At 46.3% G+C, this 15248-nt stretch overlaps 1 protein-coding gene across 1 annotated transcript in view; it reads right to left on the bottom strand.

The window, feature by feature from the left end:
* Positions 1-335: 335 nt before the first annotated feature.
* Positions 336-15248, bottom strand: part of LOC146991218 (BCL11 transcription factor A-like) — a 34650-nt gene continuing 19737 nt past the window's right edge. The window contains exon 3 of the mRNA XM_085791991.1: positions 336-4211. Within this exon, the coding sequence (XP_085648117.1) occupies positions 2227-4211 (1985 nt within the window). The 3' untranslated portion in view covers positions 336-2226. The remainder of the gene's footprint in view (positions 4212-15248) is intronic.

Here is a 15248-nt window from a genome sequence, read left to right as displayed (position 1 = left end):
TCATTACATAGTGATCAAGTGCCGGATGTCACCAAGACAGAAAAGAGAAACAACAATAAACAAAAAAAAATTAAAACAAAATAAAACAAAATTTAAATAAGATTCTCCCCCAAAGATATCAATGTGTTACTTTTAAAAAATCAACAACACAATTTACTTATCTTTTTAAATCAAATTTGTAGAATTGTATCTTTCTGTAATGAGCACTATATTTCTATAGTTGGTATGAAGCAGGATATTTGTATGGCGGTTCCTGCATTGATACCCCTGAGAGGCTAAACTGATGTTTAGCTCTCAGGAGGAGACATGGCTGGCGACAGTTTCTAGTTCAACTCTTTTTCTTTTTTTTTTTCTTTTTTTCTGTTCGGTTTTTAATGCAAAGCAATGACACCACACTAATCTGTCAGCATAAGAGCAAGTTTTCCCTTGAGCGTCCAACTGTAAACTGGGAAAATTGAACAGTGCACGTAGGTAGTCCCAGATCTGAAATCTGGTCCTCATTTTATACTCAACCACTGTACCTCCGATTAGAGAGACAGATACAGAATCCAAGGCAGAGTGACAAGTGCTATATCATCAAAAATGACAGGGGATGGAGATAAAGATATAACTACCACAATGAGGTCTAGAGCATGTTAACATAAAGAACACATACTGTGAACATTTTACTCTTAAAAACTTGTGTGGAGGGGGTACTTTGTTACCAAAAAAAAAAAAAAAATCATTTTTTTCATTTTGTTTTACGAAATTCTGATTCTTGACTTTTGATTTAAGATCATTTCCAATGTGAGTTAATAAAAAAGTTTTCAGATTACTTAAGGGTTTCTAAGATCTAATGCAGTAAAGAGAATAAGCGCTATAAGGACATAAACATTTGAATTGTAGAGACACCTGGTCAACCCACTCCCCACCCACTAGTCTGACCCTCCACCCACCCTTACCCTCATACACCCAGTCCAAACCCCCAGCCCACCCCACCTGACCCCTCACCCAAAATCTGTCTGGCTTAGAACAAATAAAACCCACTCTGTGGTCTTCAAGTGGCTGCTGGCTACACTGCCTGCCTGGCTGACACTGAAGAAACATAATTCTGTGCTACTTACAAAAAAAAAACCTGCAAACTTTTAATTTTCAAAGAAAATAAACACTCTGGAAAATTAAGAGCTTTACGTTGGTTGAACGACTCGTCAGAGTACCCTCTCAGTACGGTACACGCGTACCAGAAAATAATAAACACCTAAATCAAAATTCTACACACCAAACTCCTACTCCTCTTTAGCATGTAACATGCCAGTAAACAGAATCATAATCTGGAGAATAACAATATACATGAGTCAGGCAGATAAATGATTTACCAGAGATACACATCATCTTTTTTTCGTTTTTGTTTCAGCTGGTTCCTTATGCTCTGCTAAGTCACAAAACGACAGGGTCGTACAGGCGCTTGATGCAAGTACCTGCTTATTCCATATGTGCACAAAAATGTCCTGTAATCTTCGATAGCTGAAACTCCGAGCTTATAGCAAAAAGGAGGATTAACTAATGCAGGTAAAATATCCAAGGCACTCTTTGTTGTCATTTCACACCATATTGTTAATTTCATTGCTGTTTGTAAAAGAAATATTTAATGGCGCCAGTGCCTAGCTTTTCATAGGCAGCCCAATTATTTTCATATATATATCTCTTATCTCAATCTTGCATGGAAAATCTTTCACAAAGATCAGTTTTACGTGTGACCCTGCTTGTCTTGATGTTTTGATAATATGACACTGTCCAACTATGTTCCAACACAAAACTGTACATGATATGTAAAACAGTAGGTACTGTATGCAGCATGGGTTCTCATTACTAACGTTGTTTTTTTTTATGTTGAAGAAATCAAAAGTATCAACAGCAACACATGTACAACCAAACCCACCAGCCGAGGACAATTTTCTCTCTAAGTAGCCAAAACACACCGAGCATGCTGTCCAGTTACAAAAAATACAAAACGTGGAAATTATTGCACAATAGAAAGGCTCAAAAAGTTTTGCGTTTGATGCAATAGTATTGCCCCAATGATGGATCATGCATTTAGCTTTTTCCAGTCAGGGATTTGAACAGGGCTGTACTGTGTACTGGTGTCTAACCCTGTTGTCCTTTCCCCTCACTTATCGGCTAGTTAGCCAGGGTCGCTTTTTAGCCGGGGGAGCTGAGAGAGAGAGCTGCCAGCATGCTGCTCTTTGCCTACTCAGTCTTAATGTCATTAGCCAGAGGGCGGTCGCTGTGCCACTTCTTCATGTGTTTCTCCAGAGTGCTGTATACACTGAAAGGCATGTGGCAGATTTCACATTTGTACACGTCCTTGCCCATCTGTCCGTGGGTCTTCATGTGGCGGGTGAGCTTTGAGCTCTGGGCACATGCATAGCTGCACAGCTCACACTTGTAGGGCCGCTCTCCAGTGTGACTGCGTCGGTGCACTGTCAAGTTGCTGCAGTTCTTGAACACCTTGCCACAAAACTCACACGTGTCACTGCGGCGGCCATCCTTGGAGTTTGGCCTGCCGTTCCCGCTGCCGCCGTGAGGAGTGCTGGCCCCGCTGCCGGTGCCGCTGCGTCCCGAGGCGGCTCGCTCCCCGTCCAGCTCGCCGGGAGGCGTGGAGAAGCGCAGGCTGCCGTTTTCCGACGAGTGCTCCGACGAGGAGGCGAAAGGCGATTGTCTGGAGTCCCCACCTGTGAAAGTGATGAAGGGGTCCTTGAGTTGTCGTGAGGCGGCGTAGCCGGCGAGCCACTGGGAGTACACGTTCTCTGTGTTGGGGATGGTGGGCATGGGGGGGTCCAGGTCCTTCTCCACCTTGATGCGCTTGGACAGGGGGCTGAGGGAGCCGGGGCTTACTGCTCCGCCCAGCAGCTTTCGGGACAGGTTGTCAGAAGACAGAGGTCCCAGGCCGTTGATGGTGGTGGTGCCTCCGTCCTCCGCCCGGTCCGACTCTAGGGCCGAGTCCTCGTCCACGGGCTCCCGGGACGAGCTGCGGCGGCGGGGGTGCAGGGCCTCGCTGTTCTGGTGGTGGCGGGCCCCTTCTAGCCGCAGGCTGAAACGATAGTCATTCCTCCCCTCTTCTTCTTCCACTCCAGGCTTGCTCTCAATTTCCTCCTCCTCCTCCTCCTCTTCTTCCTCCTCCTCTTCCTCCTCCTCCTCTTCCTCTTCTTCCTCCTCTTCCTCCTCCTCCTCCTCCTCTTCTCCATTTTCAGGCATCAGGCCATTGTTCTCGCTCTTGAACTTGGCCACCACCGACTTGAGGGCGTCGGTGGCGCTGCCCATCAGCTCACTGGTACCGGGTTCAGGAGAGCTGGCGGTCGAGAGGCCGTCGTCCGACTTGGTGTTGAGTGCCGACGACTTGTTCTGACAGTGTGTCTTCATGTGTCGCTTCAGTTTGCTGGCCTGAGTGCAGGCGTGGTTACAGAGGTGACACTTGAATGGCTTTTCCCCCGTGTGGCTCCGCCGGTGAACGATTAGGTTGCTCTGGAACTTGAAAGTCTTCCCGCAGAACTCGCAAGACTTTGCCTTGAGAGGTGTGCCCGGCTGGACTGCATTAGATACGGTATTAGGGGTGGAACGTGAGCCAGAAGGTGACTGAGAGGTGGAGAGGGGAGGTGTAGCTGAGAACGGAGGCTTGGATCCTGGCTGGAATGGCTGCAGCAGCCGTTGCATAGGGTTGGGCCTGTTAGGGGAGAGAGGCGGGGAAGCGCCGGTGGCGTTCCCAGCCAGCTCGCGCAGACGCCTGGAGAAGTCCATGCTCGGAGGCGGATCTATCGGCACCGAGTTGAGCCTCATCACCCTGTCGAAGGCGCTGGGATGGTGGGTTGCCAGGGCCAGGTCGTCAGGGCTGAGATGATGGCGTGGCGGCGGGCTGAACAGCGGCGGGGTCCGGGGGTAGCGACCCTCACGAGGTGTGGATGCCGATTCCCGCCCGGACCCCGAGCCCGGCATCCTCAGGAGGCTGTACGGACTGCCGTCAGCTAAGTGGACGGCGTGGAGGGGGGGCTGAGAAGAGGCACAGTCGCCGCCCATCCCAGGAGCTGCAGCGACGCGGGGGGTGAGGGGGCTGCCGGGCTCGCTCTCCAGGTAGATGCGGAAGCCGTGGGTGTTCTGGGCGTGCTGCAGCAGGAACCAAGCGCTGCTGAAGGGCTGCTTACATGTGGTGCAGGTGTAACTGCTGGGCTCATCTTTATCTGAAGGAAACACAGAGAGGCACAACGTTGTTATCACCCTGACAAAAGACTTCCTGAACACTCAAGTCATTATTATGACAATTAAAATGATTTTAAAATATATAAAATATCCAATATGATCATCAATAATTGAATTGATTTGTTACGATTTAACTCATTTGCTAATGTCCAAAAACCTGATGTCTATATGACGTTGATGATGATGATGTTTCAGACCAAAATGACTCTTGAAAAGGCAAACATAATTGTATGAAAATAATTATAACAAAGAGAGACTAAGCTCCTGTTTTGATAGTGTAAGCAAGACTGAATCTTAACACAATGTTGTTTAAAAATTGTTATTACAAATATGTGCCACCCTGAGCTACACAGTAAAATATATTAAAGCTTAAATATGATTTTTTTTTATAATTTCATCAAACCAGCATTAACTTGCAGTGGGTGTTCACTCAACAAAAGAATGAATAAAACAATCACGAGAGGTATCTCAGGCAGCAAATACACAATTTACACAGTCGAGAAGACACAGGAATATTTCAAACAATAATTGACTTTCAATAGCACTTGCACGCTGACCTGAGATTTGCCTGACAATGCACGCCTAATCTCGTTAAACACACTCATCTCCCCTCCAATGCCTTGTTTACAGAATTAGCAAGGCTAAAGTGGGACATGTATCTGATGCTGCATATTAACGCTGAATACAAATAAGAGGTCACATGTTAATAAATTGTACCAGCGTTTATCACGAAAAACACACATTCACAGCGACAAGAAGCGAAGGGGAAAATTGTGTGTGTGTTTGTGTGTGGGTGGGGAGGCTTCTATGAAAATGCATTTCATGCATTACTTTTCTATTTCTGATATTTCATGCTTTATGGATTTATTTAAATCCTCTCAGGTGAATAGAAAAGGAGAAGAAGGGGAAAGCAGAAGTGAGAGATATGCAAAATAAGAAGCATCCGCCACTTGCAAATGTGCTCCCTCTTTCATCTTTTGGCTTTCTTATCCTTTCTTCTCTTTTTTCTTTTTTCACTGGAGGGCATTTTTCTGAAGTCATTTGCAGACACTGAACCCAAAAACCATGGCCACAGTGTGCAGGAGAGGGAGAACAAGGGAGAGGGAGGAAGGAAGATGGGTCGAGCTCGTGTGTGTGTGTATGTGTGTGATTGCGACTATGAGATTCCTAAGATGGTGGATGGACAGTCTTGCATGTTTTAAGCCTGCTGTGGCTCAGAGACAAAGGGGTGAAGAAGGGGCAGAAAGAGAGGATGGCGGCGGAGAGAAAAGAAGGATGTTGTGGATGAGCAATAGAGGGAGCAGATTGGTGTTTTGTGGTTCTTGTTTCTCTCTCGTGTGTCCACGGCCACCGTGCCCCCTCTGAACAATCTCACTTAAAGACCAGAACACGGCATAAAATGTGCACCCAATCAGACCTACACGCAAACCTTTTTCTCTTGACTGAAAAGAGTTGGAAGGGGGGGGTATACTGGTAAATTATGGATCATTACAATCTGCAAAAATTACAGTTAATTGCTGCCACCTGCAAGGGGCTTTGACCCACTATGGAATTTTTCCATCATAAAAAAGCCATTTGCCCATACACGTTTTTGCTCCCTCTCTCATAAGCACAAATAAAATGTGCCCATTACATTGGTTTGGCTATATGCATGTTTCCTGATTATGTGTGTTTTTATGGCTTTAAATAGAAAGCCCCATATCACTCGTAAAACGGTTGTAATAACCTGGCTTCTCCTGTTCACTTTCCTTTGATTTGCAGCCTATACTCACTTCCCTCTGCTAATGTGTGAGCAGACAGTGTATATGCATGAGGAGGAAAATGAATTTTCTGTTGTTGTGAAGGACGAGATAGGGAGATGGTGGGGAGGAGGGGCGGGGGGTGTTGGCTCGAATGTCGTCTTCTCCTCTGAGACACAGCCCGCGTCCGTCAGAGAAAAGAGAGCGCTGAGGGAAGGAGAAGTAAGGAGGCAGGGAAAAAGGAAGGGAGTGAAGGAGAGAGAGAAGTGTGGCGTGAAGGGGACATGCCTAATGACAACCCACCACATGTCTGAAGGACACCACAGCCACAACACAGCACTTCAAAGGCAGTAGTCAATTCGTTTTCTTATGTATCAAAAAATGCAGTGTCTTGTGCTATGCAATCACAAGCCCATCAATGGGCATTTGACAAACAGTGCTCATGCCACAAGCAGCGGCAATAATTGTTATGCCCATGCAAGAAGTGGACACATTGATGGGCATCAACAATCACTACAGTGACAGGAGAAATACCTAAATAAGGCCACCATTGTCCTTAATAGCTGTCCTCAAAGGGACGAAAGGACAGTTATTCAAAAGTAGAAAAGACATTTTACAAGGCATTTGATGGCCTTGCAGGCTTTTTTGCTAATATAGAAGAGCAAAGAACTGTGCAAGGCAGGAAGGATGATCTTATAAACGAGTCTGTCCTCTAATGGAATAAAGGAGAGTTCTCTCTCACACTCTCCGTCTGCTTCTCTCCTTCCAGTAACTCCAAGTCTGTGGTGAGTTAGGGCTGGAGAGCAGGAGAGCTGGGGCTAATACTGGATCTCCAGGTCCCTTTGAAATAGGATCAGCAGAGAGGAGAAATCACACTGACAACCCCTTAGCTGCCATTTCATGGCAGGGGCTGAAAGAGGGGACTTTGGGGGAGAAAAGACAGAAAGCGTAGAGTGAGAGTGAGCAGGAGGATCAGGGTCAGAGAAGTAGGAGAACGATAATCAGAAAAAAAAGGGGGCAGAACCATACTGTAAGAAGTATAGAAGCGGAGCACAGAGCAGAGACATTGAAGGGGTGGGGGCTTAAACAACTTCTTCAAAGCCATTTCAGCACATTGCAACACAAAGCAGGGGGAAGCTATTACAGTGTCTAACGGACATAGTGTGCTGCTATCAGGCAGAGAATATGATCCAGGGCTCAGGCAAAAAGAACAAGACCAACTGACGCAACAAGGGCAGAGGGGAAATGATGGCGCCGTGGACAGCAGATGTGTTGGCCTGTAGCTGCTGATCCTTCTCACACCGCACCACTGTTGACCATACAAAGCAACACACACAAAGCAAATACGGTGAGGCTGAGGATTCATGTGCACTTTGTTCATACAGAGTGCCTCCATTGTCAGGGACACAACCCCCAAACACAGTCACACACACACACACACTTCTTCCCTCTGTCATCCCACACACACACACAGTATCCAGCAATGACAGGTCAATGAAAAAAAAAACATCATTGTCTTTCTTCCTTGATCACTCAATCAAATACAACATGCACATCGATCCACCTGCTTAAACTTTCCAGTCATACACCCAAAAGTTAGCAGACTTGGCTTGACCCCCAGTCTTTTTTTTTCTTTTTTTTTGGTGTTGTCCTTGACCAACCCTGATAGTGGGCACAGGCCGTCCTGGTGTGACCACGCAGCTCTCACTGATATTGGTCATTTAGCTAATGGAGGAACGAGCTAACAGGATTAGCCCGCAGGCCTTCCAAAAGCAGAAAGAGGAGGAGGAGGAGGAGGAAGACACAGAGACACAGAGACACGGGCGGACGCAGCATGTCACTGCCATTTCCCAAAGTTATCCGTCGCCCGGGCTACTGAGCACTCACACACACCTGAAAAGTGATTATGCTAATAGCAGGTCTTTGCCAATATTCATAAGTGTTTATAGGTGTTGGAGTGAGTGGCTTGGGAAGACGGAGGGTTGTCAATACAGTACCTCTTAAGAGCGCCTCAGCCGTAACTGGCGTTAATGTGATTACTACTCTGTTTATGTCATTAGGGTATTCACAGTCAGGGATTGGACAGGGGTGAAGGGTGAAGCAGGAGAGGAGCGGCTGAGGAGGAAGATGGGGAAGGAGTGGAGGCTCCCATTAGAGCTCTTCTTCAGTTTCTGATTTCATCCTCTTGTACATGACTTTCAGCTGACTTAGCTGGCAAGGGCCTTGCTGGAAAAACTTTGAAACAAACAAATGAACTATAATTATTCATCAGCTTTCATATTAGGATGTTGTGTGGGGTGTCTCACACAGAGATGCTGTGGATCTGTCCCTGGATCAATTTGCATTTGTGAGAATACCTGATAGAGCAGCTGGCAGGCACTGACCTTCCTCCTTACTTCTCTATCTCCCTCTGTTTGTCTGTGTTTCAGTGCCACAGCCACACACGCACACACACACACACACACACACACCCCTGCTCATACACTCACTTCTTTGTCCCGAGCCAGACTTGTTGTGGTGAGCTGAGCCACTGGCCAGAGACAAAAGGCTTGTTTGACCAACACTTGTCCCTGAGACAAAGCCGGATGCAGGAAATACGGTTTACTAAACAGAAAGCCAGCCAGGGAATAGAACAGGCCTAAATCCCAGCCTTTTACAAGTCCGGTGTGGACCGGGGCCTGCAACGCTGGCTGGTGTTGGAGTCACACATTACACAATTGGGAGAAGCTGACCACTAACCGCTACACACATTACGCATGGAGAAAAAGAAATAAAAAGGGGGGGGGCATAGACAGAGGTGGTGGGGAAAAGAGAGTGGAGCCAAAGATGCGGACAGAGAGAGGTACACCAGGAAAAGAAAAGCCACACTGGCATGAACAAGCAAGGGGAGGGGGCAGATGGCCAGATAAAGATGCATGGTGGTCTTTGAGGGCCGGTGCCCAGTAGAAAGTAATCCGCTGGCTGAGGCTTTGTCTCCAATCAGACTTTCACACTTCTTACCTTTCCTTTCCGCTTCTCCTTCTCCTGAAAGTTGATAAGAGCAACAGTGGAACTGGGCCGTCTCTGAGCCACTAAGAAACCATTATGGACAGATGGTACTCACACAGAGGCCAATGAATGTGTGTGCACCATACGCAATAGACACATGTGTGTATGTGTGTGTGTGCGCGCATGCTGGGGAAGTCAGTGTGTTTTTCATATGCATGCACTTTTGTGTGTGAGTGAGTGTATCAGTAATGGGCGAGTATGACCACATGATTGTGTCCATATATCCCATGCATTCAGGTGTGTGTGTGTGTGTGTGTGTGTGTGTGTGTGTTTGTGTGGGTGTGTGTTTGTATTTAACACACTTGCCGCAATCATTTTAAAATTAGAATCGCTCTATGTTGTCTGCAACCTTACTCCCTTTGATCTTTTCTCGGTTGAACTGTATTTGAACTGACCATCCACCTACCCATCCGTTTGTCTGTCTGTCTGTCTGTCTCTCTATTCCTCCATCTATCTATCCATTCATCCATTCCCACTAAGCCCAGCTGGACAGCTTCGTGCTTGGGTGCGGCTGGGTCCGGCAGACCTTATAATAGGCTGGGCCGGCCGTGTCTCTGATGCAGATCATTATTTGCTCTCTGCTTACCAGCGACGGTGGGAGGCCGCACTCTGTTGTTTCTCATCCCAGCTCTAATGGTACAGTGAAAAGACCTCTGGGCTTCTAAGCTTAACCAGTCTAATTAAATGGACCATCGCTTATGTAAGCATCCGCAGAGATTATTTATTGAGTTGGGATCCGCTTCACAGGATCAAACTGCCGTCAACAAAAGCCAACGCTCAGTAGAGTAGGTATTAAATAAAGGAGAGGAATCAAAGAAACTGCAAACTGCCAAGTGTCAGTTTAAGCACACATATCCAGGTACATAAGAAGACTTAATCAAGCAGGAGTATTTTTGGACTCGGGCAGTATCCCAGATGGGCAAGGAGTCTCTGAGCACTTCAGAGGGGAAATGTGAAAAGTGTTCTGTCAAAGAAAAGATATGTCTCAATAAACCACAGCTTAGGGGGAGGAAAGTAGAGTAAAGTAGGCTAATGAAGAATCTAACAGGATAGAAAAGAATTGAATACAACACAATAGAGTAGAGTGCATATTTATACTTTCACAATGCAGCATTCAGACAAGAGCATCTGCTGTCTTTCCTTACAAGCATCATCCTTGTTTGAAGTGCACAGACAAGATAGCCTCAGTGAGACATGAGGCCAGCAGCCTCAGCTTCACTATCTCTGCATAGCTCAGCTTATGACAGGCTGGCGTCCCTGCAGAAAGGATGGAGGGGGACCAGGGAGGTCGACTAGCTGCACATTTCTGCATAAATCTCCAGATAGATAGCATCAGGAGAGGAAAAACAGGGTAGGGAGGCAGGCAAGCAGCGAGGGATGATAAGGCCCCCGGGGCAGGGCATTCGACACTGTCAAAACTGTTTCGTCTCCGGCTATTGGACGAGTGGAGCGCGTTATGAGCCTGCATACCATTTGCCGGGACGCGATTTGGCTTCACCGGAGCATACAGGGCCCTGTATCTGACCTCCCCGCTTTCCCCCTCTTCAGTCTTCATAGACATGCAGGGAGAGCCTCAGCACAAACACCACCGGGAAAAACACTATGAAGATCTGAAGTGAGACTGCTTTTTTCTAAGATGTTACCTGTGAATATTTAAGCAAGATGAACGCAAATCACAAGAGGCCAACATGTCAGAGGTTTAAGATGCCGTGTTATTTGACAAGCTCAGGAGTTTGATCCAGAACAAGTCAAACCCCACTAACAGCAAGGAGCGGGAGTGACAGATGAAGGCTCACAGACGGTAATGAGGCTCAAAAGTCACAAGATGTTTGCTAAATGTAACACAATGAAGAATCAGCACCTCTGTGAGATACGTATATCTAAAAACATGTGCGCCTAATTACAAAAACTGCATCATTTGAGCTTTACAACATTGATCATTTTGAATCACCTGTATGCAAAGACCTGGAGCCAGAACATGTGAACTACTAAACTGCAGTTTTGTTTTAACCTTGTAGCTATTTCATTATTTTCTTCCATCATTAATTCATGTTTACCGACAAAAACCGAGAAAGCCTTGGCTGTATTTTACATGTAGTTTATATATTTTATTTAATCCTTAGATAAAGAATTATATATTTCCCCTCTGGCAGAGGTACATCACCAACAGCACTGTATCATCTTTGCATTAAATCAACTAGCTTAGACAGGCAGGAACAACCTCCATTTTATAGTAAAAATGATTGAACCTTTTTATTATAAAGGTTCTGTGCTCTCAAGTGTGAAAGCAGATTTTCGAATTCTCTGATATAGCGGGGTTTTCCTCTCTAAGAAAAGGTCTCATTGAGTAAAATGTTTGACATTGCTGCCATATAATGTTAGTGTTTCTGTTATTGTGACCACCTTTTTTGACTGTATTCCCGTATTAAGGACTAACTACTACTACTACTAAGTGAAATGGTTGGGTTATGTATGAGGTAAAATCAGGACTCAGTTGCTTGCACAACACAGCATATATGTTACACACAGACATATACTTATAGTTGAACAGTCATGAATTAAAAAGTGCAGGTGAAACAAAAAGGCTGCATGCTCTGTTGGGAGAGATGAGGGTGTGAGAGTGAGTGAAGAGGGAAGAGAGAGCAAGTGAGTGAGTGAGAGGAAGAGAGAGTGGGGAAAAGTTGAAGAGGAAGAGTGGGCAGTGAGGGTTAGAGACTTTGCCTGATCTACAGGCACAGACCTGCAGCCGGGGTATGTGAGCTGATGAAATACACACACACACACACACACAGTCTATCTGGACTGAGTAAACACTTCAGTGTCTGGAGGATAGAGTCATTGCCTCCCTCACTTGCTCTCCGGCCCTCATGCAGCCTGCATGCTCCTCCGTCACTCCTCCTTCCATCATGCTATTTCCTTAACATGCTCTGATGACAACACTGAGAGAGGTTAAAGTGGGTCTGTCTCACACAAACACACACAGACTCACATGATCTCCCTCACACATTTTCCTTTACCTCTAAAATCTCTATGCTTAGTCTATAACACACAAAACACGCTCACACAGTCATTCTTTTCTGAAGCTCCAACAGACGCTATACTTTTGGCCATAAAACACCTGGGCCACGATATACCTCTCATCTTCTCCACCCACTCATTTAGTGGCAGACTGATCTCAAACTCCATCCATCAGGCCAGTCGTTTTTTTCCATCCTACCTTTTGCCTGAGGTGCTCTGTCACTGTAAATAATATTTCCAGAGAAAATGAGACGTACAGACTGGGCAAAGGAAAGAGGGAAGAGATGAGACGAGTGAAGATACTCATCATTATCTTAATCTCTGTGGACTGCAGGTGGAGTACTTTGAGGGTCCATTTTCTGGGTTCCAGATGCACGTGGATCAGCAGATAGGAAAGACAAAGTTACACTAATGTTGACCTCGGTTGTTTGTTCCGAAACACACAAACTCACACACACTCACAGACACACACTAGGCCCAGAAGCTCTCAAGCACGGGCCATCATTTAGATCCCAGTGAACAAGGGCCGTTTTAAACATGCAGTTATTTTTCACCCTGTCCTACCACCTCAGGGTGAGAGGACCAGGGCATGTGAGCTTGGGCCAACCATAGCAGCTCGTTATGCATATGAGCCTCAAGGCATTGTGGAGGGACATGGCACTTTAAAACAAGAGGGCCAGTGTGTTGGAGTGTCCCGTGGCCCGGAGCTGTGGAGGCTGAGGGTTTAACACGCGTCCCATCTGGTGTGTGTGACTGTGCGCACGGTGGTCGAGTGGTTAAAGAAGCATCAATAGCCGGACTCTTTAGATCAAGGGGTATCTCAGGTCAGATGTGGCTCACAAATCTGTTTTTTCCCTAGAAACATACAAGTGCCAAGTGGAGAGGCCTATTGCATGTACATGTGGTGACCGCAGAACTAAAGTGTGGGGGGAAATTCAGGGGAGAAATGTTCAGTGTATTTTCTTTAATGTGCATATCATACATCCTCGTTTCACCGAGTTATACTCACTGCAATGTCAAGCCAAAGATGTAAAGTTCACTTATCCTGTAACAAGGACACGGCCACTTGCAGTGGGACCTCAATGCTCCAACCGAGCGACCACTATCCGTTCATCCAACCCTCCATTTCCTTTGCCATTATTAATTCATGGAGGAGAAAACAGTGCTGGGCCACTTCTCAACTCAGACTCTTTCCAAAACCTGATTAAAATTGCAAAATGGCCTCCTGTTCAGCCCTATTTCATCCCCTTCAAGACATTCTGACAGAAGCAGGAAGTGACACAGGAGAGCGAGGAAGTGTAATACTGCTGCTGCCAGGAAGACTCGAGCAGCTTCACACCAACAAGTGCTTCACCTTATTGTGAACAACAGAAATCACACGAGTCAAGGTCGGATTGTACATTACAGGGCACAGTTTTCTTTCCCACTGACACAAGACTGTACTGTCCATGCCATGGAGAAGACTATAGGTTTAGAATGAGCCAGCTAATACCTACATGTAACGTTTACCATCAATAACAGTCCATAAGATGGATGGGCCATATGCTTGGCAATGGCAGGCCACGCTCCACACAATTCTTCATCTCCTGGGCTCGCCATACCAGATTCCTGCTTACTAATTGAAGACATGTGGTCTGATCAGCCACCATAGCGACGCGCAGGAGGCGGGTAAAACGGCGGACAATAGGACCTAGTGCAGCCCAGAAACTGAACACCCAGATCCCCAGAAGACAAAATCTGCATTATATCAGTTTAACGTTGTGAAACCGTGTAAGAATCATTTGAAATGATATCTAACACAGCTACGTGTGTCTTTTCAGTCCCATCTTCCTCTCACACACACCGTCACTGGCCTGTTAAAAAATACTGCGTGCAGACCCTTCCGCTTATTCTCCCTAGAGGTGTGTCAGGAACATGCATAGGTCCACGCAGTAGTGAGCGTGATATTAATTAAGGTAGCCAACCTGTAGGTTCCTTTGTGCCCAGCTGTAGAGCATAAATCAGGCTTTTAACGAGGCTAGGGCCCTAAGATCTCAAACCGTGCTGGAATGCTACCTGCACAGCCATGCCAAAAATCTGTCTGGGTCTAGGGCTCCTATAGATCACTATGTTTATAAGGGGGGCTATAGCGACCTACCCTGGGGAGGGAGGGAGGGAGGGAGGGAGGGAGGGAAAGGGGGAGGGCAGAGCAGAGGAGCAGAAAAGGCGGGTGGCAAAAGGGGGGCATGAGCTATTTCTATTGGGTCATCAGGTTTAAGTAAACATGTGTGGTGTTGGTGTGTGATTGTGTGAGGGCGTAGATGTGCTGCACCACAACAAATTCTCCTGTTTTTAACAGGATGCTAAAAAACAAAGGTAAGCAAGGAAAACGAGTCACAGACGGAGCTAATAAGAGACAGCGAGATGATTACTTGAGGCAGAGGGGAAAGAGCTGCAGTAACAGGTACAACGTTCTCCAGGGGATCAGCAAAGGTCAAAGAATCATCAGCAAAAAAAGTGAAGTAAATTCCTTTTCTAATGCTCAAGATATCGCTGTTAAACTTCTGAGAGAAACTCTAAAACAAAGCTTCAGGACCTGAGAAAACGTTCATGAGCAGCATACGTGAAGAAAGCCTGTGTTCCTTTGGTGACAGAAGGATTTATTCACAGACAGCTGCAGGACAGGACACACGCACGTATAGACTGACTGACTGACTGGCTGGCTGTTGGACTGGCTGACTGGCTAAACAGCAGGCTGAGTCCAGCTCAAAGCCACTGCTTCTGCACAGAGAGGCTCCATGAATTCAGGCATTCCACAACAGGCAGTGGCAAGACACTTAGACACACACACACAAACACAAGCATGATTCAAATACACACTCACAAGAACTTAATCACACAAACACTGTAGTTTATTTTCATATGCATTAAATAAGTGCAGTAGCACTTTCCAGTGCGATGCCAACGCTGCTGGAGAGCTTATCAGCTAACCAACCGTATATAAATAAATCAGAGTGGAAGTGCGGAAATTTGGATTAATGGCTGATCAGGGGATGGGTAGAGCTGGTTTTTCAGACTGCACTCTGCAGCACCACCTGAGATTTATGGGCCAGATGTTTGTGCTATTGCTTCTCTAACAGACTATAAAACTTCATTTACAGAAGGCAACAGTCAAGTCTCAATGTAAAGTGCCGCCAACATGCTAAAACGTTGCTGCACTGATGCAAATGTCAA

The sequence above is a fragment of the Trachurus japonicus genome, chromosome 1, assembly GCF_045865225.1.
Source record: "Trachurus japonicus isolate A0001 chromosome 1, Traja_1.0".
Classification (NCBI taxonomy): Eukaryota; Metazoa; Chordata; class Actinopteri; order Carangiformes; family Carangidae; genus Trachurus; species Trachurus japonicus.
The sequence above is the reverse complement of the archived record's forward strand: the minus strand, read 5'-3'. Positions and strand labels throughout refer to the sequence as shown.